Raw genomic sequence first — 26586 nt, forward strand, 5'->3', positions numbered from 1 at the left:
CTCCTCAGCGCCAGGGACATTAACCCGGGCCTCACTGCCGTACATCCTGCTGGCTGACAGGCCACGGCCGGGCTAGCAGATCACGTACCCGATCACCTTTGCTGCCTGGAGATCCTGGAAGCTGGGAGGACAGAAACATTTGCTCAGCTTATTGGCCGATGCCTCCAGCAGCACTGAAGCGTGTAAATGTTCATCGATTAACTTGGCAAGCGCTGTCAGGATGAGATACTCACGCCTTTTCCGGGCTCCCCCTGTGCGCCCTCACTTCCCTGGCAGAAAAACAGAATGAGAGGCACAAGAATACGGGTCAAACAAAGCAGATTAACAGGCTTTACCGCTATTCATTTGCCCAGCTGTCCAGCGCATTCAGGAAAACTTAACTAACACCGTTGTGCATGAATCTCCATTCAGTTGGATGCTTATTAAAAATAATCTGTAAAGCACCTTGCTAAAAGGTGACATAACCTCTCTTTTATTGGATTTATGCAGTCAGGAGCACCTCAACCAGGTCTGTAAAACAGAGCAATATCAAGTCTTACAGGCTTAAAGATCAAGATCCCAAATCATGGATGTGCAGCGTAGTACACGCCATACTTGTGGCTAGCCTGAGACCTGCCCAATCACCACAGGGAGACCAGCGCCCCCTATTGGGCTCTTGGGCCCTCCCGTTGGCATCCCGTTGGCATTCCTTTTCACGCTGTGGCATTAATGTACCAGCTGAACTCCGGCACTCAAACCACAGACACTTGCAGTTTCCAACAGGAGGAGTGATGCTCGTCTCTCTCACCTTCTCCCCCGGTAACCCGTTGGTTCCCGGCAAGCCCTGGATGTGAAGAGAAGCAGAACGCCGGTCACCCTGAGAGGCTGAGAGGAGGAACCCGGCCGGGTGCAGCCATCTTCGAACCCTGCATTAGCCTGACTGTGGGTTCCCAACCAAACATGTTTAAAAGCAAGGGACCACTGCTGTTTAGCTAACCGAATGTCAATATTTTATTATTCAATGAAAAAAAAAATCCAAAATTCACTCGTTGTTTTTGAGACAAAATTCACTCAGTGTTTTTGCAGAAAAGCTAGGCTTCTTCATATGTTTGTTACAACTCAGCCAGTCGTCATGTAGTCCAGCAAAGAACATTCATAAAATTAAACCCAAATACATAAGTCCACCGAAATCATCTTGAAAACGTATTCTGTTGACTGAGTGAATTCTGAAAATTTGTCTTTAAAAAATATATGACACTTTATTTTCCTCATATAGTAGATTTACTAGTATAAAGACATCTTAAAGACACGTTTCCTACTCTTTATGCAGTCATTTTCTCTTGCTTCTGGGTTAACTGCTCCTGGGACATTAAATCTCTGCGCTGTGTGTGAGTGATGAGCTGCTCAGTCACTTAAAAAATGACTTTAATATAGGTTTCAAAAGAGCAAGACTTGACAGTGAACTGCCATAAAGCATTGTTCCTCAGTTTCTCTATATATGTGTCAGAGCAGAAATGTCGATTTATATTCCCCTGATAGTGAATCTTGCTCACCCTGAGACCTGGAGCTCCGGCTGCACCTGGTTTGCCTGTCTCCCCCTAAAAAATAACCAGACAGACAGGCAGACAGACAGACAGGGAGGCAGGCAGGCAGACAGACAGGTGGACAGGCAGGCAGGCAGACAGACAGGCAGGCAGGCAGACAGACAGACAGGAAGACACAGACAGACAAACAGGCAAGCAGACAGACAGGCAGACAGATAGACAGGCAGACAGACAAGCAGATAGACCAAAAGGCAGACATACAGACAGGCAGGCAGGTAGATATGCAGGCAGACATGCAGGCAGACAGACAGACAGACAGACAGGGAGGCAGGCAGGCAGACAGACAGACAGGCAGGCAGGCAGGCAGACAGGAAGACACAGACAAATAAGCAGACAGACAAACAGGCAGAAACAGACAGACAAACAGGCAAGCAGATAGACAGGCAGACAGATAGACAGGCAGACAGACAAGCAGATAGACCGAAAGGTAGACATACAGACAGGCAGGCAGGTAGATATGAAGGCAGACATGCAGGCAGACAGACAGGCCGACAAACAGTTACACAGGTAGGCAGACAGGCAGCCAGGCACACAGACAGGCAGCCAAACAGACAGACAGGTAGATAGTCAGAAAGGCAGACAGACACACATACAGAAACACACAATGCACAATTTGAAAGTAGTAACTGCACCTTTAACACATATGGCCTTTTTGGGACAGCGTTACAGTTTTTTGTTCGTCTCTAGGCCATTAAAGTAGCCTATTGATGATCCACTTATAGATCAAGGTCTTACTGTAAACGGTCAGGCAGGCACATGTTGATATTTCACAGCTGAGGACCATGTGCTCTGAATAACATCTCAGCCAGTGAAGCAGAGTGTTTCACACTCAGCATTTAAGAGCAGTTCCTACCTTCTCCCCTACGGGGCCAGACGGTCCTCTTTCACCCTGCAAAAGTGTCGCCATTAGCAGAGGTATGCTATGCTATTCACCGACAGTGTCTACTCTGCAGTGGTCGACATGTAGCAGACACTTCAGTCTAAAGCAACATATTAGTGAGGGTCTGAGAGCAGAGTCAGGTTTGAAGTAACTGGGGTTCAGGGTGTTGCTCAAGGGCCTAATGACATCACTCTGCCACTAACGGGATTGTAACCAGTGAACTTCCCATCACAGGCCCACACACATCCCCACAAAGGCCCACCTAGACACCTCCCACTCCAAAGAATTGTACTTCTCATTCAAACACGTGTATATTACCGGAGCAACTAATCAATATAATGTCTGACACAAAGCAGAGGAGTCCAGATGAGCAGCATACTCACCCTGGTGCCCTGTGGCCCAGGCTCACCTGCCTGTCCCCTGTCACCCTGAACAGAGAGAGGGAGCAGTATGTCAGAGTCAGGGCCGTGTCTCATCTGCTCAGTCGTTTATTGTTGCATGTACAGAATCTGCATCACATGATGCTTACCTTGCTCCCTATCTCCCCTGGTGGCCCCCGGGGCCCCTGAAACAGATACAGCACCATCACTACAACCAAACACATTATTGGCATATCGTCAAACTGACCAATCACAGCCCCGATAAAGGCCTTCAGAAACCTCCCACAGCTTCTACGCAGCGTATCTTTGTGCTAATAACCAGTTAAAACATCTTACCCGGTCTCCTGGCTCTCCAGCCTTCCCTGGAGGTCCCGGAAGGCTCTCACCAACCTCCCCCTAAAAGACACACATTGCTGTCATGGACCAGATGCATGCACTCGCATCTGACTCACACACAAACCCAGACACCGAGATTTAATCCTTGGAGCTTTGACATACCCGATCTCCTTTAGGTCCCGAGGATCCTTGTAAACCCCGAGATCCCTGGGGCCCCTGTGCTCCTGGAGGACCCTGGGCACAAACAAAGAAAGCTGAACAACCATCCTGCCCACTGATATCCACAAAGAACATTCCTATAGAAATACACGTCAGCCAGTATGGCAGGCAGAGACTCGTCCCACAGAGGGCACCACTCTGAATCTGACGAGGGTCAGTGGCTGAAGGAGTCTATACTGGATGTGCCCTCAGTGACGGGACCTGGGACTCACGTGCGACCCTTTCTCTCCTTTCTCTGCCACACCGCTGCCCAGCCCCGGGGATCCCTGAGGGAGATAAAGAGGAAGTCAAGGAGCACAGAGAGCTGCATGGCAGCTGCTGAGCACCCCCTACAGTTCAGTACCAGAAGAGAGCATGACATATGGCACATACCTTCTCGCCTGCGCTGCCCTTCTCGCCTGCGCTGCCCTTCTCTCCCTGAAGAGGGCAGAATTCATATTTAATAAAATCAGACTTATATGGTGCCCACACGGCATGGTGGTGCAGTGGTTAGCACTGTCACCTCACACCTCTGGGACCCGGGTTCGAGTCTCCGCCTGGGTCACATGTGTGTGGAGTTTGCATGTTCTCCCCATGTCGTCGTGGGGTTTCCTCCAAGTACTCCGGTTTCCCCCCACAGTCAAAAACATGCTGAGGCTAATTGGACTTGCTAAATTGCCTGTAGGTGTGTGAGTGAATGGTGTGTGAGTGTGTCCTGCAATGGGCTGGCCCCCCATCCTGGGTTGTTCCCTGCCTCGTGCCCATTGCTTCCAGGATAGGCTCCGGACCCCCCGCGACCCAGTAGGATAAGCGGTTTGGAAAATGGATGGATGGATGGATGGTGCCCACAGTGCCCCCTGCTGATGAAACTGCTTTCCTGCCCTGTGACATTCCACCCCCCTCCCATATTCGGAATACCACAGCGCACTCCCCAGGCCAGCCAAACCTCCACCCACCTATAGGGGGCATTCCTGTTCTGAACAAGCCACTACTGACCCTTACCAGGACACATACACATCATAAACACTTCATTGCTAATTTTATCTGTTACCGCCAATCTCCCACACCCAGCTGAAGATGGTCTGAACAGCAGGGCTGCCTTTCCCCCAGACGGTTTTAGGGGCCAAGCAGACAGATTACAGGGCAGATGAGAAAAAAATGAGGAGCAGGATGACGGGGAAGCTGACAGAGACAGGGAGGTCAAACAGCTACTGAATCATCTGTCTATATTAGTACATGACCCCCTGTTCTCCCACAGTGAGAGAAGATCAACACATCACTGCACACTCCCAAGCAGCAACACATTCACATAGATCCAGAGGGAGCAGATCAGCACCAACACAGCTAGAGAGAGTCACACAGATCCAGAGGGAGCAGATCAGCACCAACACAGCTAGAGAGAGTCACATAGATCCAGAGGGAGCAGATCAGCATTAACACAGCTAGAGAGATTCACATAGATCCAGAGGGAGCAGATCAGCACCAACACAGCTAGAGAGAGTCACACAGATCCAGAGGGAGCAGATCAGCATTAACACAGCTAGAGAGATTCATATAGATCCAGAGGGAGCAGATCAGCACCAACACAGCTAGAGAGAGTCACATAGATCCAGATGGAGCAGAGCAGCACCAACAGAAGCAGCATCGAGTTCAGTAGCTTAGTTGGTTCCTATCACAGCATCTCACCTTGATGGAGAGCCCAGGGGAACCGGGCCTCCCTGGAAGACCATCCTGTCCTGGAAGCCCCGGGGACCCTGTACTGCCTTTGCTCCCATCGATTCCTGGACGTCCGGACAGCCCCTTTAGGACAGCACCACATCACGCGGGGCCATGGGATAACCTGTGCAGTGATATCACGCTTGTCGGAGATAGGCGGCCTCTCACCTGTATCCCAGGAAGGCCTGGTTCTCCTTTCCGGCCCGGTAGGCCACCTCCGACGGCACCTCCGGGGTCACCCTGAAACAGCAGCGGCCCGGCGTCACACTCTACAGAACCACAGTGGTGCACCGCACACGGGCATCACGCCATCACTCACCCGCTCGCCTTTCTCCCCCTTCGGGCCGAGTATCCCTGCCGAGCCCGGCTCGCCCTGTCACATGGAGATGGCAGTGACACAGTGACACAGGCACGTGGTCAGCACCTTGGGTGCACAGTCACGCTACGCTAAACAGTCACGCTACGCTAACTCCATGCCGTGGAGCCCACAGACACTGGGCAGCCCAGTACTGCCAATACACAGGCAAAACCCAGAATTCAGTGGAGCTCTGCTCAGAAACGGCATGAGGAATAACCAGGAAGCACTATCGGAAAGCGATGACAGCGGCTACTTACGGGATCGCCCCGGATACCAGGCACACCCGGCACTCCCTGTCAAACGCAGAGCAGACCGCTGTAGGTGTGGCAAACTCTCAGATTCAAGAACATCAGAGAAGGGGGGCCAGCAGGCCACAGACTCACTTGAACACCGGGGGGACCCAGACTCCCAGGCCGGCCGGGCAGACCGGGGCTGCCATCCAACCCCGGAAACCCCTGGGGAGGGAGAGACACAAGAGGTGACTCAGAGTCACAAAACTGACCACGTTCCCCAAGCATGCAGCCCCGCACTAGTGACGCTCTTGGAGCACCACACTTACCCTCTCGCCCTTCTCTCCAGGAATCGCCTCGCTGCGACCTGGCAATCCAGGGCGGCCCTCAGGCCCGGGGGACCCATTCCTCCCCGGGAGTCCATCACGACCCTGGGGGGGAGGGGGCATGGGAGAAGTGAGATTTTGGTCATGGAGAAGAAATCCAGGCTGAGAAAACTGATCCAAGACAACGAGGCTTGTGAATCAGAGAGCTGATGGCTCATTTCAGGTCCAGAAAGTAAAAATCCAGACCAAGATTTTGCATCAACCAGCCTTCTGAGTATAAAGAGTCACAGTTCCAGAGTTGGCTGAAACAAAATCTTGGTCTGGATTTTTACTTCCTGGACCTGAACTTTCCACCTCTGTCTGAATGAATACTCACCGGCTCCCCCTTGCGGCCATCGCCACCATCCCTGCCTCTCTCCCCCTGGCAAGATCAAGAAAAGCAAGCTAACAGCACATTCGACAGATGGCAGCTGCATCTAATCGGCCTGCATCCACCGTGGAAATGTGTCTACTAGTACAAAGCACGCTCACCTTCTCCCCCCGCTCGCCTTTCTCGCCCTAAGTTGAGGGGAGTCAAGGAGGTGAGAGGCAGCAAAGTGACAGCCGGGTAGTTAGAGACAAGAACCACAAAATGGGTAAGAACATCTCAGAGGAACAGCAGGCAGCATCCACATGGCAAAGGAGACATTAAGCACCGTAAATGATGGGATGGGAGAAAGGAAGGCTCTGCTGCCAGCACTCACCCGAGGACACTGCAGGGTGCAGCGGTCCGGAACCTGCGAAACACACACACACATGAAGGCCCTGGGTGCCGGAACCACGCTGTGACGGGCCCGCTGCTCCCCATCCCCGGACTGCCAGCCTCACCTGCCTGCCCCCTTGGTCCTGGGTAAACCCACACAGCAGGTCGGCCAGGTCCGTGTGCAGGTGGAGCAACTGACCGGCGTCCTGTGCGTACAGGACATCCCGGGCACTGCCGTCAGTCGCCACCTGCCTCAAGTCCTCCATGGCATTGGGACCCACGGCCACCCGCAGCACTGTCACCCCTGGGGGGGCAAGACAAACGGGGGGGTGGAGCTCAGCTGGATAACAACTGGGGAAATACACCAGGAAAAGGGCATACTGGGTCCTGCTTCATCATTGGGGGTTTAAATCCAGCCTCCATTTTGTGTGAGTGTGGAATCTGTGCTGTTCCCCGTGGAGGGCTAATGGTTGGGGATGCACACTTGTGATTGAAAGGTTGCTGGTTCGAATCCCTAACTAGCAAGATACCACTACGGTACCATAAACAAGACAGCCCCACATATGCTGCTCCCTGGGTGCTAAATAACAGCTGCGTCACACAGAGTTTGGAATATGAAGACAGCTGTCAAATGTGACCCATTATGTGTTGCTACACTGTTAGCAGTTGCGAAGAGCACTCAGATCCGGACTGCTAGTGGGAGTGATACCATCATGTGAGATATGGCTGCGGGTTTGAGGAACAGAGCTGGGCCTCGTTCGCTTGTTACCGACGGACCTGCGGCACGCGCTGCATTCAGGGGGCCGACGATGTCATCGGAGGATTTGCCGTCCGCGATGAGAACCAGAACGGCAGGAAAGTCGGGCCTGCGGCCAGAGGCGGAGGAGAGGAGGTAATCTCTGGCAAAGTTCACTGCCAGACCTGCAGAGGGAGACAGAGACCATCAAGTGAAACGTCTGGGCCGGCAGCCGGAAGGGTGCATCGCCATGGAAGGTGCAGGCCAGGGTCGACCGTACCGATGGCGTTTCCCGGCTCCTCGTTGAACAGCGTGGATGAGATCTCCCGCAGCAAGGTCTCGTTACTGTTATGGTGGCTGAGGAGGAAGCCCACCTTGGGGCGGGAACTGTACCTCACCAGCCCCACCTAGAGGGTACAAGGGGAACTCCGCCAGTCAGACACAATCTCCTTGCAGGAACGACGCAGCACCCTCTGCTCTGACATCAGTGTTGGGGTGCGGGTGGAGAGATTCACCTGGGAGCCGTGAGGCCCGATGGAGGGCAGCGATCTCACCACTCCGCGCATCAGGGACAACACTGGTGGCGCGAGGCTAGCCCGGGTGCGAGAGGCGGGAACCAGGAACACTATGTCCAGGTGGCCGTCCACGCAGACTAACAGAGTGAAACATAGGGATAATGAGAGAAAACAGAGGAAGAACAAAACAAGCTAATGAGCAGAAAGATGGACAAAAAAGGTGTCCGGTTGGATCTACCAGGCAAATCTATGCTTCCTTACGTTGTGATTATAAAAAGAGAAGAGAGGAGAGAAGATAAATTGGCAGGTGGAGGAGAGAGAGCAGAAAAGGTACAGAAGAAGAGGCATTCCTCACATGTGTGGTCCTCGACGGAGTCCTCAGGACCTAAATCGCTCCCAAACACGGGCTGGATGGCGAAGCGGTACTGGTGGCCCAGACGTAGCCCGGTGACCCGGTACGATGTGGATGAGCCCGGGAGTCGGACTGACTGCCGGTCCCCTAGATCTGGGGAGGGAGAGGGGTAGGCAGACCAACACAGAGTAGAAATTGGTTTTGTAAGTTAGATAAGACTCTGTATGAGTGGAACAGACAGGAAAGACGGAAACAGCGACTGCAGGACCCCGGGCACTGGGGCTGTCTTCCGGAGGGGGGGGGGGGTACCTGACTCACCTCGATCCTCTGTCCAGTGCAGGATATACTCCGTGGCACCAGCCACCAGTACCCAGTTCAGCCGGACAGAGTCCTGGGTGACGTCGGTCACTCGCAGCAGCGTCTGGGGGCGCTGGGGGGTGACGGTTTCCGTGGCGGCTGTTTGTGACACATAAAAAGGGAATAAGTACCAATCAGCAGAGATCTGCAAGTGGAAACAAGCAGCATCAGGGTGAGTACGACAGGGAGACCAGCTGGCGGGCTGGGGGGCACCTGTGTGGGCCGTCACCACGGAAGGCCGACCCTCCCGGCCCTGGACGATGGCAGCCAGCCGCACGTTGTACTGCCTTCCCGCCTGCAGCTGTAGGATGTATGACGTCGTCTCCCCCCCAACCAGGAGGCTGGACTCCTCCTCGTCTGCAGGAGCAGAAATAACATGCATCTGATTGATCAATTCTAGTCCAAATCAGGAAATGGAACTGGAGTTGGAATTTAAGTCTCCCTGAAATTCGAATTCAATTCCCCGTAGCTCTTCTCCCTATCCCAACTCCAGTTCCATTTCCTGATTTGGACTGGAATTGGTCAATGCATTCCACAATGGCCCCAACCCGGTGTATGGATGCACTGAGAAATGCATTGAAAAAGCATCACTAACTTTCCATATGGGTTAAAGTGTCATGTTGTGATTAGAGTTTTCCCCATATAATTGAATGGAGAGTCCCCACCAGGTACAAGCCTGTGTGTTTATGTGTGTGTGTGTGTGTGTGTGTGTGCGTGTGTGTGTGTGTGTGTGTGTGCGTGTGTGTGTGTGTGTGTGTGTGTGTGTGCGCGTGTGTGCACTCACCTTGTGAGGACCTCCAGTAGATGCGATACCCCGAGGCAGCAGCCAGCGATCTCCAAGACAATCGTAGCGTCCCTGGGCTGGACGGCAGCACCTGGAACCCTGTGACCCTGTAATCAGGCTCTGCCGCTGTGTGGGGAACACAGTCACAGAGTAAGAGAGAGAGAGTGAGAAGAGAAGAGAAGAGAAGAGAAGAGAAGAGAAGAGAAGAGAAGAGAAGAGAAGAGAAGAGAGAAATCTCATCAAAACACATGTAACCTTGTGGCAAAACACGAATCTCCTAGTTCCTTACACTGATACTGTACTTCAATTCTACAGTACTCTTATACTGTACTCCAGTTATCACAATTAATACTCTGATACTGCATTTTCTACTCTGATACTGTACTGCAATACCACACTGTATACTCTGACACTATATTCCAATATCACAATATATACTCTGACTGGTACTTTTTTAATTGCTGGGTACTTTTTACTCTAAAACTATACTTCAATACCACACTCCGTACTTTGATACTGCACTCTGAATGTTGAGACTATACTCGCCAATCTAATACAGTACCCTGTAATGTGAATTCTAATTCTGTAACCTGGTTCTGTACTCTATGCTTGTACTCAATTGACCGATGGGCAGATGGTTGTCTACATATACTGAGAGGGGAACTCACGGGTGGTCACCCGGATGCTGACCGGTGAGCCCTCTCGATTCTGGACCAGTGCCACCACCTGCACTTCGTACTGTGCTCCTCGGTCCAGTTTATCCAGATCCACCTCTGTGACATGACCCCCCACCATATGACTCTGCACTGCACCTCCTGGGGGAGGACAGATGACACAAAACAACGACATCCAGTCAAAACGGTCCATTCGAACCACACAGTCTGGATAGGCACCAAGTTTACAGGAAGATACCTGAATGCAGTCATGAGCTACTGTACTTTACCATCAAATGGACCATAGCCGGCCACTTACCGTCAGTGCGTCTCCAAATCACCCTGTATGCAGTCGCACCTTGGACGCCAACCCATGACACTCTCACAACCTCCCCATGGGGCTCCTGCACCCGTAAATTAGTCACTGTTCCCACTAAAACCTTGGCCGAGTCTGAAAGAAATAAGACAGACCAACAGCAAGTGAGCCTGCTGTCAGTAGGTCCGGGCAGGCGTGAGCTTGGGCAGCACTGCTGGGACCGTACCGGTTTTCACATTCAAAGTTGAGCTGGCCAACTCCCTGGAGCCAACCAGGGCAGACACAGACACTCGGTAAGCAGTGTTTTCTTGGAGCCCTTCAATCGTGAAGGAAGTGACATCATTTCCCACCACGTGTGAGGACTCCGTGCCTGTCCACATGGCAGGTGAAAGACCAAAAAGACAGAAGAATGAGAAGAGCATGGATTAGCTACAGCTGCTCACAAAAATCAAGAAAACTGCACGTCGTCTTTAAAACACCAAACAAACAGTCACCATCTACTCTTGAGCATCAACAGAGACTGCCGGTACTGTAAGCGGCATGCGTACCATCATCACGGAACCAAGTGATCTTGTAACCAGTGGCCCTGGACACCGGGTTCCAGGCCAGAAGGATCCTGTTAGCATAGCTGGCCAGCTCTCGTAGCCCTGTGATGGTGCCGGAGACAGGGTTGGTCTTGGTTGAGACTGAAGCAGCTACCCCTGTCCGCTGCCCGGAGATGGGGACGACGCTCACAGCCAACTCCTCATCCGGCTGCAGCCCCTCCACAGTGAAGGTGCTGGAGTCGGGTCCCAACACCCTTGACTGCTCTAGCGCTGGTTCAATTATTCACAAAGCAGGTGGGTCACATAATGTTACCTTGGATCTGGAAACTCAAACCTCTCTTGGGGAACTCTTAAGCCTAACAACGTACCATTGCCTGGTTTCCATGTTACCCTGTATCCTGTTGCTCCAGCAACCCCCGTCCAGGCAATCCTGATTCTTCGGCTATTGACGTTAGTCACCCGCAGGTTGGTCACTTGTCCCAAGACTTGCTCTGCCCACAAAGAAAAGTTAGCATTCGAAATAATGAAGAAAGATAGGGCAGTGTCCATCCGCCCATCCATCCATCCATCCATCCATCCATGACTGTTCATCTGGCATAGTCACAGTGAACATAGAGCTCATCCCAGGATACACCAAACAAAAGCAAGAGACACCCTGCGTGTCATACCTGCAGCACTTAAAACATACCAATTCATCAGCAAAAGCCCAGTTCTACCAAAGACTTTCATTAACTTTACAGCTAATGACTAGTGGAATTCTGGCTGTTCTGTCCCTCCTTCCATGTCTAACCCTAACCCTCCATTCTAAGCCTATTGTGGGCTAGTTTGAACACAACTGTCCCAAGTGTACTAGTGCATCGGCACAGAGATCAAACAGGCACACACACAAATACACACACAAAGCAAACCACCTTGAAATACCCAAGACTACCCCAGCCTGGCAGCTGCCTTTAGGGACGCATGCTGTAATACAGAGATAGACTCGCACCTGCTTTTATGGTGAAGGACACTGGCTCCCCCTCAGTGTCACCAACCACCGCTGTCACCTGGACGTCGTAAGACACGCCATCAAGCACATTGTGCAGATCAAGGGTGGTCTGGTTGCCAGGTACGTCTCGGGATTCCTCAGTTCCAGCTGTGTCGGCAGAGACTAGCTGTCATTTAAGTGATTTTAACAACTGGCAACCAACAGATAACAGAATCATCAGCTTGAGCTCCCAGCGCCTGTCAGGGCTCTGTGTAGATTCATGTGCAGCTTGTGCCAGCTACTGACCGCATGGCTTGGGTCAGAGATTAGAACATAAAGGCAAAATAACTTATTCGTCTTATCCATCAAATTGTTCTTACGATTATACAGAAATGCCAAGTGAATGTGTGCTTAAGGAAGCTATAAGGTTATGAGTGGACAAATTATGGTCTGGATGTTTGGATAGCTGTCTAAGGTCCTTCCTGAGGATCTCACTTTTAGTGTTATGAATCACAATACGATACTGGGTGGCCCCAGTGACTCCTGTCCAGCCCAGTCGGACGGTGCTGCCCCGAGTCTCAATCACACGCAGGTTGGACACGCGGCCCACAGATGGATCACCTGCAAACACAGACTGGATTACAGAAGCAACATACACATAGGCAGTCATTGGCCACTGAATGATACTTCCTGTATAAACTCCGCCCTCTCCATGGGGATTACCTGAACCATTAAGGCAGTCCTTCACAACTGACTCCACAAATTTCCAACGCACCTTTAGGGAAAGTGGACACAGGTGTAGCTTCCTCACGACCCTCGTACAGCGTGTAGAGAGTGATCAGGTACTCAGTACGCGGCTGCAGTCCCGTCAGGTCATGGCTGGTGGTGCCCCTGGGGAAAGACCGGCTCTGTACTCTGCCCCCTGTTGATAGCAAAGAAAACAGCAGGGAATGAACCACAAGAATAGGCCAAAAAGGAAAAGCATGAGGGTAAGAGTCTCACCATCCGTTTCTCTCCATTCCAGGCGGTATCCTTGGGCAGAGCGAATAAGTTTCCAGGTCAGGAGGATAGAACTTGGCCCAGTGGCGGTGGCTCTCAGAACCTGCTGTTCTGGTGTCTCTGGAAGAAATTAAACACGTCATTTAAAGTTCAGCGCATGATTTGCCTTATAGTTTTAAACCGTACCGTGTTAAACAGCTCTCTGCCTCGCTGGTTAGGAATCTGCGCACACGTCCAGAAGGTTGCAGGTTCAAATCCCGTAGCCATAGTAATCATTTCACTGCTGGGCCCTTAATCAAAGCCTTTAATCCCAATTGTTCCAGGGCCGCTGCATAAATGGCTAACCTTTGCCTCTTCTCAAGCTTCTCCCTAACCTGTACATGTGTGCGTGTCTCATTGTAGAGCAAGACGGAACATGTGAAGACTAAAATTTCATTGTACTTGCTACCTGCTCAATTTCAATAAAGAATTCTATCCTATTAAGAAAGAGAATATAGGTTTCCATCCACACATAAACCTCTTAAGCCAACCATTCAGACAGCTTCCTGACCAGAAATTCACTCTGCAGACACAGACAGCCTACATCTGTCGGTTTTTGCTGGATTAGATCCAGCACCTGGGGTGCCTGTCAGACTTATGCTAAGCCCCCAGGGCTGGTTTTGGGCTGCAGGAAGCTGGAGGAGGTTCACATTTTGTCTTGAGTTGGACCAATTGTCCAGTTGAATGACAATTTAAATTCCAAGTAAGAACATTGCGGCTTGTTTCTGCTTCATATGGTGAGTCATTTTGAGAGTGATTTCCTGCAGCTGTGTCTGCGCTCTGCTCCAGAAATCAAAGAGAGGAGAACATGCACCATGCGGCGCCCAGGCTCTCCGCAGGATTCCCAACTCGTCCCGTCTGATCCGAGACGGGAGCGGCCATCATAGACACACAGCTGTGTGCTTCTGGTGAAAAGACATTTCATTCACAAGCGATAAAGAGAATGTTATTGCCATTAAATTCATACTGCAATCATTTCTCAAACATTACCAAAACACATGTATATGACGAGAAACATTTACTTAATTTTTTTCCCCGAGTCATTGATTTTATGGGTTTGACATTTTTTCGAGGGTAAATGTTTCAAGCGTAAACTCAACTGGAACTACACCAAGGGTCCAGCATCCCTTGAGGTCTGCAGAACATAGTGTGAGGAAAGAACCCGAGTGTTGAAACATCCATAGACAAATCAGGAGCCAACATTAGCTACTCGCACCTCTTAGGCTAAATCTGTCCTCATAAAAAGTAAAGGAAACCGAACAGGATCTCCTCACTCCCCCTCAGTCTTAAACCCTCCCTGCCTTCCTCTCTACTCCCTTTGCCAAGATACGAAGAACTTGGCTGAGAAATATTTTCAAAAGCATTCCCCGCAGTGGCTATATTTAACCACTTCAGAAGATCCTGCGACAAAGTGTTTCACTCAGAAGAAAATACATGTCAGATGAGAGAAAACAGCCTTGCAGTAATTAAAACAAAACAAAATATACTGCCACCACTTCCCCTTCCAAAAACACGTCTTAGCTTCTAAACCCCTATTCTCGCCCAAATTGTGCCAATATGCCAGACACACATTGTGCAGTTTCATATAACATATGTTCCTTTATTTCTGTACTATTTTTGTGCTGATGCTGGTATAGCTTTGCGTGACCGTGCCTGTTCATATTCGTGTGTGACAGGGTGTGTCTGCACTTCACACGTATTTGTGTGCATGAGTGTGTCTGTATATGCGTCAGCACTCGTGCACGCACTCGCATCAGACCCGGAAATTCTGAACTTAGTGAACCGATTCACGCTATCAACAATATCACCAGATACATACTTAGGTATATTCATATGACCATTCATTGCTTCGTTTTTTCTAATTATTGCGTTATTTATTAATACAGTGGCGCATATTACCATTTTTTATACTTTCTATTTGCACTGTTTTTCATTTGCACTTCGTCATTGCTGTCGCAAACTTGCATGCAGGTTTTTCCACTCATCTGCGTAAGTGATGTGGAAAATACACCCTTATGCAAATTAACTGTTGTTAATTTGGGTTAGAGCTGAGTGGATGGACAGAGGAGGCACTGTGCCCACGGACTGGCAGGCCTGCTTGGGTGGGGTTACAGCTGAGTCGATGGACAGAGGAGGCACTGTGCCTACAGACTGGCAGGCCTGCTCAGGTGGGGTTACAGCTGAGTCGATGGACAGAGGAGGCACTGTGCCTACAGACTGGCAGCCCTGCTCAGGTGGGGTTACAGCTGAGTGGATGGACAGAGGAGGAACTGTGCCTACAGACTGGCAGGCCTGCTCGGGTGGGGTTACAGCTGAGTCGATGGACAGAGGAGGCACTGTGCCTACAGACTGGCAGGCCTGCTCAGGTGGGGTTAGAGCTGAGTGGTTAGACAGAGGAGGCACTGTTCCCACTGACTGGCAGGCCTGCTCGGGTGGGGTTACAGCTGAGTCGATGGACAGAGGAGGCACTGTGCCCACTGACTGGCAGGCCTGCTCAGGTGGGGTTAGAGCTGGGTGGATAGACAGAGGAGGCACTGTGCCCACAGACTGGCAGGTCTACTTGGGTGGGGTTAGTGCTGGGTGGATAGACAGAGGAGGCACTGTGCCCACAGACTGGCAGACCTGCTTGGGTGGGGTTAGAGCTGAGTGGATGGACAGAGGAGGCACTGTGCCCACTGACTGGCAGGCCTGCTCGGGTGGGGTTAGAGCTGAGTGGATGGACAGAGGAGGCACTGTGCCCACTGACTGGCAGGCCTGCTCAGGTGGGGTTAGAGCTGAGTGGATGGACAGAGGAGGCACTGTGCCCACAGACTGGCAGGCCTGCTCAGGTGGGGTTAGAGCTGGGTGGATGGACAGAGGAGGCACTGTGCCCACAGACTGGCAGGCCTGCTCAGGTGGGGTTAGAGCTGGGTGGATGGACAGAGGAGGCACTGTGCCCACGGACTGGCAGGCCTGCTCAGGTGGGGTTAGAGCTGAGTGGATGGACAGAGGAGGCACTGTGCCTACAGACTGGCAGGCCTGCTCGGTGGGGTTACAGCTGAGTGGTATGACTGTGCTTCAGCCATCTATGTATGTTTCAATTGAATGTTCTGGGGGTCGGGCGGCTCCCCATGTTCCTCTGGGTTCTCTGGTTTCCCCCCACAATCCAAAAACACGCTAAGCTTAATTGCAGTTGCTAAATTCCCCACATGCGTGAATGATGTCTGTGCCCTGTGATGGATTGGCAGCCCATCGCTGTGTTATTCTCGTACAATTTTTATCAATCCACTAGATCCTAAATCGAAATGCAAGGCGATCAGTATGAATTCGTGTGACTGTGCTGTCCATCTTAACTGTGCATAGTCTGTCTGCATACCGAGACGACAACTTGTTTAAATTAATTTGCACAAGGGTGTAAAGTGATGTGGCAAATAAAGAGATGTGATTTGATTTGACATTGGGCTGTGTGTGTCGCGTGTTCCTCCGAGCCCCTGTCCGCAGAGAGCCCAGCATACCTATCTTGAAGCGGGTTGTGGCTGCCGGACCCTCGGTGCCCTCGTACAGAGGGAGGATGGTGACGATGTACTCGGTGTCGGGCTGCAGGCCAGACAGGGTGTGGGACTCACTGTCCCCCGGCACCTCCAGGCTCTCCACTTTGTGACCTGAACCCCGAGGGAGGAGGGAAATGAGGAGGGAGAAAACAGCAGGAGGAGGAGGTGCTCCATCGGACAGCGAGGGTTTGGCCCCTTTTCCAGACTTCCCATCCCCCTCTAGCACCATCTGCAGGCTGTGGTAGAGATAGCGCTCACCCGTGAACGGCCCCCAGACCAGGCGGTAGGCCCTGGCTCCGCCCACTCCTCTCCATTCGACCTGGACGCTCTGTTCCGACACGGTCTTCACTGTGAGGTGTTGCACAGCTTCCAGGCGCACTGGGGAAGGACACACAGACAAGACAGCCCAGTCAGCGGCCTGCAAACCATCACCGGGCATCGGAAAGTCGTCACGGGAGGCACTGGGCAGCAGAGAAGTGCTGCTGACCCTGAAACAGTGGGATGTCACTTCCTTTACATTGAAACATTTCTTTAGTAAATAGATGAAAGGTTAAAGGTTCATGGTTCATTTCTATTCATTTGTACACACGTTTAAGTGGGGGTGAATGACAGCCCTCCTGACTTTCTTGTTGAAGAAATGGCAGTGAAGTACATCACTGACCATCAATCTGAAGCTGAGAACCAGTCACACACCAGCTGGGTATTTTCTCTCCCCTCTGCGCTGTTTGACTTCTCTGGGTTCAACAATGACCAGATCCGGCAGCGGTAAGCGGTACGGAGGGCCAGTACTCACGGGTCCGAGAGGTGAGGGTGGCAGGGGCACCAGAATTGCGGGGGAAGAGCGGGTACAAGTTGAGGACGTACTCCGTGTCAGGCTGCAGGCCCTCCAGGGTCACCGAGGTGGAGTCTGCGGACAGGGACTGCTCCACCAAGCGGGACGCCTGCAGCCCTGCAGATAGGGCGACGAGTGCGGAGGCTGGGATTTAGGATGACATCAGGCAGATAGGAGGCGCTGAAGAGGTGGGAATGAGGAAGCACACGCAAAGGCGATATGGAGAGGAGGAGGCGCAGTGCAGAGTGCGTGCTGGACTCCTGCCTGCAGGTTTAGTGTCTGAGCACATGAATGGTGTTGTAATGATTATTTCCCACGATGTGATGTGTCCACAGTCAAAAGACAGATAACTGAAGATGAGGAAGTGTTGGAACCCACCTGGAATCAGAACACGTACACAGACACACTCACACACTCTCACACACACACACGCACACTGCCACCATTACAGCAATTAAAGCTGATTAAAGTTCTGCCTGCCTCGCTCCTCGCCCTCTGTCTCCCTGTTTTTGTCTCTGCCAGCTTTTCATTTCCTGCCTTGTGAGTTTTCCCTGCTTGTTTCTGTCACTCCTGTCACTGCATTCTCACTTCAGGTAGTTCCATTAAACACGAGTCACTTTATTTGCAATGGAGAAAACTCCATGTCAGGAAGTCTGTGTCTGACTGTATATCTATGTGTACCTGGCAGCTCCTGTATGTGTGTGTGTCAGACTCCACCTTAGCCCCGGGCAGCAGGAAAAAAAAACAAGGCAGGTGGGACTGGGGGGGGGGGGGGGGGGCGTGGTGTTAGCGAGGTCTGGGGGGGGGGCATGGCATTAGTAGGGGCTGGGGGGGCATGTTAGCCAGGAGTGTCTCTGAAAGACTGAAGGAGTTACCTTAACGACACACAGACTACATTTGCACCTTTTTTACTGAGACAGAGACAAAGAAACTGATATTTGCCTGGAAATGTCTCATCTCAGCTGGGCGGCAGGGAAATCACAGGCAGCTTCATTTTAGTGGTTTTATTTGAGAAGTTATATCTATGACAATTAATCTGAAACAGCCCAAGGCTGGAGCACCCAGGGTTGGATGCCAAAGCATTGCCGGGCATATGACTAAACACACACCAACACACACACACACACACACACACACACACACACACACACGCACACATGCACACTCACAGAATGAGCAATTGAGGGAAATCTGCAGAATACAGGGAGACCATGCAAACTGCACACACCAGTGAGATCCAAAGCCCCCAGTTCCCGAGGCGTGAGGCATCAGCATCACCAGCTGAGGCACACGGAGCCCCTTCCCACAATGCCCCACTCTCTACGCTGGTGCCTTCTCCCTCTTCCCACTTTTTCCTCCATCTGCCTCCCTGCCCCAGCATGCTCTCCGGCTGCCCACCCTGCCAGCAGTCATTATTTAATAGCTGCTTTACAGTTCGCTGGCACTCTGTCAGACTCAGGCCTCCCAGTCGGAACGGGCTGTCCGCCATCTAGCCCTTTACAATCCTAACTGTGTGAAGTTGAAAGTTTAAAAATAGTGCTGTACAATCAACCTCTTGGCAAAAAATGGATTAACCGTTTTTTCAGCTACTTAATTTTTGTGCAATGAACTTTAATGCCCAACTAGCACATGCGTGTCCAGGCCACTTGTGTAATGGGGGGGGGGGCTTCTTACCCTCAAAAACACAACTAACGAGCAAGTATCAGGAAACACTCCCCCACATATAGCATCTTTTCGCCCATCACGACCTGAGGTAATATTACTGTTACATCATAGCATTATATCATTGTTCCCGCAATGTATTACAGAGACAGCAGCATGGTTCAATTTCAGAGCAGCTGGAGTGGACTGCCTTGCTCACCTATGGGCCCGTAGGTGATTCTGTAGCCCTGGACGCGGGAGGAGGGGGCATCCCAGGCGACAGACAGGGAGAAGAATCCTGCCTGGACCTCACGCAGGTTCGACACACTGGGAAGAGGCTCTGGGAAGTGGGGAGACAAGGGGAGTGTGAGAGTGACAGGCCAGTATTAGAGGTGCAATGATTAAACAATTTAGTCGATTACACCTAAAGACGTTTCCAACGATTTCACTGTTGCAGAAAAATATCCATCGTTGCTGGACTTGTAGTCTGTTCCCGTCACCTCAATAGTTAGGTGTAAGGCGATCAAAATAGCTGCCTTAAGTCTAGTGTTTTGATGTTCCGATAAAATCAAAGATGTTTAATATTATCGTAAGTTTTAAGTCACGGCTTATGTAAATAGTGACATGGACATTGTCTACAAGATGTCCAACCCCTCCTGGAGTCTCCCGCATATCGATAGTGGTTATAGTGATGTCATGTATACACTATAGGCTGATACAAAGCGCAGGTGGTGAGTGTATGTGTGTAAGTGTTTCGGTGGTGTGGACTGATTCAGCATGTATATGCTGTAATTTTGCCCTAAACAGCCTCTCATGTTGACTTTCCTCGATTTCACTACAGAAAGTGACTGCAGGACGTAGCTGCCACAGAGTGCAGACAGACAACAGAAAGCACAAAGTACAGAATCCTTACCGTTAAAATTTTAATTTCGATGGATTGTTTGGTTTACTTGATTTAGGCTAAACTGATGTGGTTTTGGTATATTTAATTGCTGCTACATTGCTTATCCTTGGTGTGAAATTTTAACGGGACGAATGGATATTGGATTTTTTTATTTCTCTTTTGTATTAGCAGCCCTAGATCAGTGTTATATTTGTCAAATAAAGCAGCTACATGATAAAAACATTTCAAAATGTCCACTAACGACCAGTGCCCAGTTCTCAGGAACCCCCACATACTGCACATTTTTGCTCCCTCCCAGCTCTTGTACCAGGTATTTGGTGTTCTTGATTGGCTGGAAGCTGGGTGGAATAGAAATGTGGACTGTCTGGGGGGGGGGGGGGGGGCAAGTACTGGGCTGAGAAAAAAACTGCACTAATAGACTTTTTGTTCTCAGTTAGTTACATGTTTAGGAACAAAAGAACGATTTAAATCTGAAACCTATTTGGCAAATGGGACTAAAAACAAAAGCCAATTGAAATCCACTTAATTACTGGAAAGATCCACATTTTAATATACTAAATAAAACAAATATTTCAAATTGCAATAATTTTAACCTCTGAACCATCTGGCAATAACATCCATCCATCCATTTTCCAAACCGCTTATCCTACTGGGTCGTGGGGGGTCCGGAGCCTATCCTGGAAGCAATGGGCATGGGGCAGGGAACAACCCAGGATGGGGGGCCAGCCCATCGCAGGGCACACTCACACACCATTCACTCACACATGCACACCTACGGGCAATTTAGCAACTCCAATTAGCCTCAGCATGTCTTTGGACTGTGGGGGGAAACGGGAGTACAACAGTGCTAACCACTGCACCACCATGCCGCCCCCATCTGGCAAATCTTTAAAATGAAATGTACCAAGTAACAAAGATTCTTCCCCTTTGCCCTCCATCAACGTCCCCGTGAGACGGTAACTGAGTGTTTTCATTGTAGCTGTGAATTCTGGGATTCTGTATAATGGCACGACGAAAAGCTCTCGGGTTGTTTAAACCAGGAAGGAACATTATAAGTTTCAATAAAAAATATTTACTCGTATTATTCGCTTTCCCACTGCGGTTTCAAAATTAATGTATGCAATAACCCAATCAAAGAAATATTAACACATTACGACTTAAAAAGTGCCACTAACACATTCACTTTGGCAGCCCTAACCACAATGAATCAAAATAACTACCCCCCCCCCCACCCCCCCTAGTGTCTTCTTTATAATCCTCATCTTCACCCCCCTTCCTGGCACCACTCACTGGTTGTAGCCTTGGCAGAGACTGACTCTCCAATATTGTTGGGGTACTGGGCAATCACCATCACCAGGTAGTCGCTGCCTGACTTCAGGTTGCGTGCGATGTAACTCCTATGCTCCGCCCCCACCGTTTCCTGTGAGTCATGGTGCACTTGTATTAAACTGTAGATTTCAATGTTTATAAATATAGCAAACTGATAAATATATTTTTCTGCTATTTAAAACACCAATAACATCCTACGGTGTAATTAACATGTCATTTTTATTGGTTAAAAAAGACGGGGCTCACCTGCTGCCGCTCAGCAGTGATTGGGTTCCCTAATCCAGAGAGGGGCGTGTACTGCACAATGTAACCACTCACAGGGCCCCCTGCTGGAGTCCAGCGGACTCTCAGCGAATCAGAGGTCTCATCTGAGAAACGCAGGTTAGAGGGACCGGAGAACACTTTGGATAAAGATGGAAGGAAAGAGACAGAGAGATGGGAGAAGGTATGAGAGCGGCAGCCTTATTTTACAGAATTCATCACATCTGTGAGTGCAACGAGAGGTACCATCGCTGGTGTAGACTCCTCCCGAGCTTTCACAGACGCGAGGAGTCACCAGGGGCAGCAACGTGCCCAGAATCCTGAAATCCCCCACGAAGAAGGAGAAGTTACTCTCGGGCTTGGAGGCCACCACGTTCAGCTCGGCCTGGTCTGCGTGTTTTATACCTGAGAGGAAAAGGACGCGGGAATGCTCGTCATGGAGACGCACAAACAGACTCCTGTAAGTGTGCACATGATACGAGACGCTGCCTGAAAGCCCTGTGAGACAGGGGCTGGATTTAACATTCTGTTGGTCGGACTCCTATTGGCGCTATACTCTTCTATTAGCCAAATGGCCTTCTACGTTCCCGGAATGTTCTTAATGTTCTACTTCTGCTCATTGGATTGTCTTATTATGTTCTTCTTTTGTTTGGAGGATGTTGTGTAGTTCCTTCTCCTATGCTGCTTACCTTTGTACCTGGACATTCACTAGAAGATCAGCTCAGCTGCACTAATGCCTAGTCGACTGCTCGACAACATGTATGCTTGTAATGTCCTACGTGCCTCACTTGTACGTCGCTTCGGATCAGGGTTCGGGCCAAGGAGTTGGAATTGAAATCTCCCTGAAATCTGAATTCAGCTCCAATTCTGTTCCCCGTAGTTTTTTTTTTCCAATCCCAACTCCAGTTCCATTTCCTGATTTGGATAGGAATTTATCAGTGCATTCCGTAATGGTCCCCACCCAGTTTTGGACAAAAGCACCAGCTAAATAAAAATAAATGTAAACGTCCAATGGCTGTGGACAAATCCCGCCCCGATGGTGTCAGAGGGGAAACTGGGGCAGGAACTCACCCACGGCGAACATCTTGACCCCCAGGGTACGAAGCTTCTGCGCTGGCTCCCTCACGTTGTCCTGGGACTTACCATCAGTGATCAAGATGGTGATCTAAAAAAATGGGGAATGGGGGTTGAGCCCTCAGGTGGCCCCTTGCCAAAGCCCCAGCCCCTGAGGTGGCCCCCGGAGCGGCCCCTGACACCCACCCCCCACCTTAGGGATGTTGCGCATGGTGGGAGGACTGAAGAAGTTGTCAGCAACGAACTTGAGGCCGGAACCAGTGCGGGTATTGCCACCCTTGTAGTTGAGGCTCTCCACGGCGTTGATCAGCTCGGAGCCGTTAGTGTAGGTGTCAAAGGTGAACTCCACTCTGGGGGGGGGTCGCATGGCGCACAGTGACACAAAGAGTCAATTAACGTTACAGGACAAGAGCATCCTATTCTATTAATTTTTATATGTTGCCTTTCCTGGCAGGCCCAAACCACTCAACACAAAATCAATCAATACTGTTTCCTAAAGTGTCTACATCCGGAAAAGGACCAGGGACAGACATAGAGACATGCTAACATGTATACATAACACTCAGACATGCACAGAGATGCACGCACACTAACATAAGGGTCCTGACCTAGACGTGTCACTGTACTGCACGGTGCCGAATCGGACGGCACTGGGCCCCACGGCGTCGGCGAAGGCCCTCACGATGCCCGCCATGAAACTCCTGATCTGCGCAAAGTTGGACCGACCGATGCTGGAAGACCCATCCACCAGGAACACGATGTCAGCCGCGAGGACGTTCTTACAGCGCCCTGGGGACGGGGGGCGGGGGAGGCGGAGACAGGGAAAAGAGAGAGAGGTACAGGCAGATATCGCAAAACGAAGTAACAGGAAGCGCAAAGAAGAAATGAAACTAGAAGCACATAGAGGCACAGTTTGTTTATTAATGACAATGGTTTGGGTGAATCCAGTGATAATTTCAATCGACAAAAAACCTACTGCAGTCTCGTGTGAGACAAAACCACCAGTGTGAATAAGAACATTCTTCACACACACTGCCTAAAGGCACAGGGCCTTCCCACAAACTACCCGCCACCAGGGGTACCTTGAGCAGAAGCCTGGGGAAGGAACGACGACAATGCGGCCAACAGGACCAGCCAGCTCCTCATCTTCACGCCCGGACAGCACAGAGGGACACAGCAGAAATGCCGTTTGGCACCCAGAGTTCTCACAAGCCGCAGAGCCGCATCCAATTATGTGCCTTCCTGAAAACACACGGCGGTCCGATTTAACGTCTGCCTGATGCACAGAGTGCACAAGGAGGAACGTAAAGAAAGCGTTACACACTGAACGGACAACCAAACAGACAGATACACCGATAACCGTCCAAATCTCTTATCTGCCTCCATAACCTGGACTAAAAGTTATACTAGAGAGCAAAGTGTGGCAGAACTAACAGCATCTAACTTTCAGCTGACATTAAGGAGGCAAAGCTAACAAGGAGGAGAAGATGGAGTTTAAAGTGGCATCACAGTGAGTTTTGAAAACAACCCACGGTTCACAGTTCACAACTTCATCTTCATGTTGACAACTTCGCTGTTGACAATACTGTTTATCCTGGTCAGGTGTAAGATAGAACCAGACCTCACCGTGAACAGCAAAGTTACACACAGTAAAAACAATATACTCCATCCATCCATCCACAACGGGTCACAGTAAACCTGGCACCATCCCCTGGAGGGACAGCACATGGCTTGGAACACCAGGGACATGATGCCAGTCCATCACAGAGCACACACATGCACACACACACACACACACACAGACACACACACACACACGCACACACACACACACACACATGCACTTGCACACACACACACATGCACACACACACACACAAACACACACATGCACACACACATGCACACACACACACACACACACACACAAACACACACACACACACACACACACACACACAAACACACACTATGGCATTTTTAAGATACAAAGTCGCCTAACTTCCACATGAAAGCACCACAAAATGTAACTGACTCCACACAATCTTCTTCTAACATCTAATCTAACATCTAATCTAACTTCTCTACCAGTTACACATACTCTGATTATTTAAGACATCCCACCTCTCCCAGTTACCTGACACCTGCGAGCAAGGATGGAATGTCCTGGAAACCTTTTATTTCACTGCAACTCTGCCCTCCCAGACGAGGATCAGACAGGGATCCTCGCCATTCTCTAGCCATGGTCGAAAAATCTTACTGCCAACCCCCAATACTGCCACCTACCCCAGTCAGCTAGCACTAGGCTTGGGCAGGGAAGCACTGGACTGCCACAACTTAGCCAGTAGCCCCCACCCAGGCTGCATCTGAAACGGGGGAAGTGCAAAGATCTGCCAAAATGATTATTAGGGACAAATGTGCATATCTTTCTGTGTCGGGACTGGTTAAAAAAATATGGTGTTAAAACTGACTCAGTAAGAGAAGTGAGGATGTAAGGGGTGGTGCAGTGGTTAGTATTGTCGCTTCACACCTCTGCGATTAGAGTTCAAGGCTTTGTTTGAGCTCCATGTGTGCAGAGTTTGCATGTTCTCCATGTGTAAAACCGCACGAGCCTTGTCGCGACCATCAATTTTAGGAAAGTTGGTGAAAAAAAACTCAGTTTTTAAGCCGCATTGCATCACTGAGGTGAAGAAAGTAAAGTTGATGGGAGGTTTTATTTCTCAAAACACAGTGTTTCTACACAGCTGCGACTCAAACAAAGTGCATGAGCACGAGGCCCCCAGCTGCTGACTGACAGGAACAATGTTGGGTGTCTCAGTGCAATCAGGGCTGCATAGAAACACTCGGTATTACACAGAATGGACAGCTAGCAGGCTGTGAGGAGAAGGTTGCTGAATTTAACAAATGTGTTTCGCATTGATATCGGAAACCCGGCCTTTAATGTAGTGCAGGAAAGGGGCACTAATTATTCCTCCTAGCACTAGGCTTCTAAAAAATGAGACGATCCACTTCAAGATGTCTAATTCCAGCTGTGACCTGATTAAACAGTGCAAATAAACAGGTGCTGACTCAGAAGGGGGACTCCCACACAGGGAAGCACACCTGGACCAGATCATAATGGACACATTTCCTCATGTCTGGACGGATGAGCAATTACCCGGCAGGGATGAGAACCAGGAGTGTGGTACAGACTGTTCCGGCAGGAAGCCTTGTGTGGGTGGCATCCCCAATCCCCGATTGGGAAGGGGGGGGGGAGTATACTCCCTGGAGGAGGGGATCCCAATATTCAAGAACCAGTTTATGTCGTACAAAAATAGTCATGGACGGACCAGTGAGCTGCCAGGCGATTGCTTGGCAACTTCATAACTTTTAACTGCTTCCATTTTTTTGTTCATAAGAGAACAGGATGTGCAAACAAGAGAAAAGAAAATTGAAAATATACAGTTTATTCTTGGAAATTAACCAACCGATCTGCAAAAACCCAGAAAATGGACCGGTACTGGTCTGCGGACCGGCTATTTGGAGCTCATGCTCCGGCGGTTTACAGGCTCAGAGTGGATCAAATTCCTGTAGGGAAAAAGGTTTATAAAAATAATTATAAAAGTGTTCATCAGAAAACAAAATACCTGGGATCAATACCAGCATCACCCATCCATCCATCTTCTAACCACAGAACAAGGGGTGGCAGCTTATCCAAGGAAACATGGACATTTTTACGGTACCAAATTGTCTCAGCCACATCTTTCTGAACTGCGAGGGGTCAGGAGAGGGTCCTTGAGGATATGGAGTAGAGGCAGAATTTGAACCCAAACCATTGCGATAGAAAGCAACACTGTACTGAGTCACCATACTGCTCTATGAATGATAGACAAATGCAATAGTCTGGTTTAGGCCCTAGTACTTGAAAGATTAAGAGCAATCTATCATACATCTATGGTAATCCTCAAACAGTTTGTCATGTACTTTATCCCGCATATGTCATTAATATATGCCTGAAGGGTTT

General features: G+C 50.2%; 1 protein-coding gene across 1 annotated transcript in view; it reads right to left on the reverse strand.

Moving 5' to 3' along the window:
- The window catches only part of col7a1 (collagen, type VII, alpha 1), a 66454-nt gene that overhangs the window by 33054 nt on the left and 6814 nt on the right, over window positions 1-26586 (reverse strand). The window contains exons 2-49 of the mRNA XM_049018478.1: window positions 23666-23825; window positions 23192-23372; window positions 22777-22933; window positions 22581-22674; window positions 21756-21914; window positions 21495-21649; window positions 21210-21339; window positions 19236-19355; window positions 17336-17491; window positions 16801-16920; window positions 16507-16653; window positions 12977-13093; window positions 12750-12896; window positions 12470-12595; window positions 11996-12142; window positions 11376-11498; window positions 11011-11277; window positions 10689-10832; window positions 10466-10597; window positions 10162-10308; window positions 9494-9619; window positions 8923-9066; window positions 8671-8808; window positions 8356-8505; window positions 8001-8137; window positions 7766-7892; window positions 7527-7670; window positions 6875-7053; window positions 6751-6783; window positions 6539-6565; window positions 6384-6428; window positions 6011-6112; window positions 5835-5906; window positions 5709-5744; window positions 5413-5466; window positions 5262-5333; window positions 5064-5177; window positions 3771-3815; window positions 3611-3664; window positions 3342-3413; window positions 3180-3239; window positions 2993-3028; window positions 2847-2891; window positions 2437-2472; window positions 1533-1577; window positions 788-823; window positions 234-269; window positions 89-121 (exon numbers count right to left, since the gene is read on the reverse strand). Coding sequence (XP_048874435.1) covers window positions 89-121; window positions 234-269; window positions 788-823; window positions 1533-1577; window positions 2437-2472; window positions 2847-2891; window positions 2993-3028; window positions 3180-3239; window positions 3342-3413; window positions 3611-3664; window positions 3771-3815; window positions 5064-5177; window positions 5262-5333; window positions 5413-5466; window positions 5709-5744; window positions 5835-5906; window positions 6011-6112; window positions 6384-6428; window positions 6539-6565; window positions 6751-6783; window positions 6875-7053; window positions 7527-7670; window positions 7766-7892; window positions 8001-8137; window positions 8356-8505; window positions 8671-8808; window positions 8923-9066; window positions 9494-9619; window positions 10162-10308; window positions 10466-10597; window positions 10689-10832; window positions 11011-11277; window positions 11376-11498; window positions 11996-12142; window positions 12470-12595; window positions 12750-12896; window positions 12977-13093; window positions 16507-16653; window positions 16801-16920; window positions 17336-17491; window positions 19236-19355; window positions 21210-21339; window positions 21495-21649; window positions 21756-21914; window positions 22581-22674; window positions 22777-22933; window positions 23192-23372; window positions 23666-23729 — 5031 coding nt within the window. The 5' untranslated portion in view covers window positions 23730-23825. The remainder of the gene's footprint in view (window positions 1-88; window positions 122-233; window positions 270-787; window positions 824-1532; window positions 1578-2436; window positions 2473-2846; window positions 2892-2992; window positions 3029-3179; window positions 3240-3341; window positions 3414-3610; window positions 3665-3770; window positions 3816-5063; window positions 5178-5261; window positions 5334-5412; window positions 5467-5708; window positions 5745-5834; window positions 5907-6010; window positions 6113-6383; window positions 6429-6538; window positions 6566-6750; window positions 6784-6874; window positions 7054-7526; window positions 7671-7765; window positions 7893-8000; window positions 8138-8355; window positions 8506-8670; window positions 8809-8922; window positions 9067-9493; window positions 9620-10161; window positions 10309-10465; window positions 10598-10688; window positions 10833-11010; window positions 11278-11375; window positions 11499-11995; window positions 12143-12469; window positions 12596-12749; window positions 12897-12976; window positions 13094-16506; window positions 16654-16800; window positions 16921-17335; window positions 17492-19235; window positions 19356-21209; window positions 21340-21494; window positions 21650-21755; window positions 21915-22580; window positions 22675-22776; window positions 22934-23191; window positions 23373-23665; window positions 23826-26586) is intronic.

This window comes from Brienomyrus brachyistius, chromosome 6, assembly GCF_023856365.1.
Source record: "Brienomyrus brachyistius isolate T26 chromosome 6, BBRACH_0.4, whole genome shotgun sequence".
NCBI classification, from domain to species: domain Eukaryota; kingdom Metazoa; phylum Chordata; class Actinopteri; order Osteoglossiformes; family Mormyridae; genus Brienomyrus; species Brienomyrus brachyistius.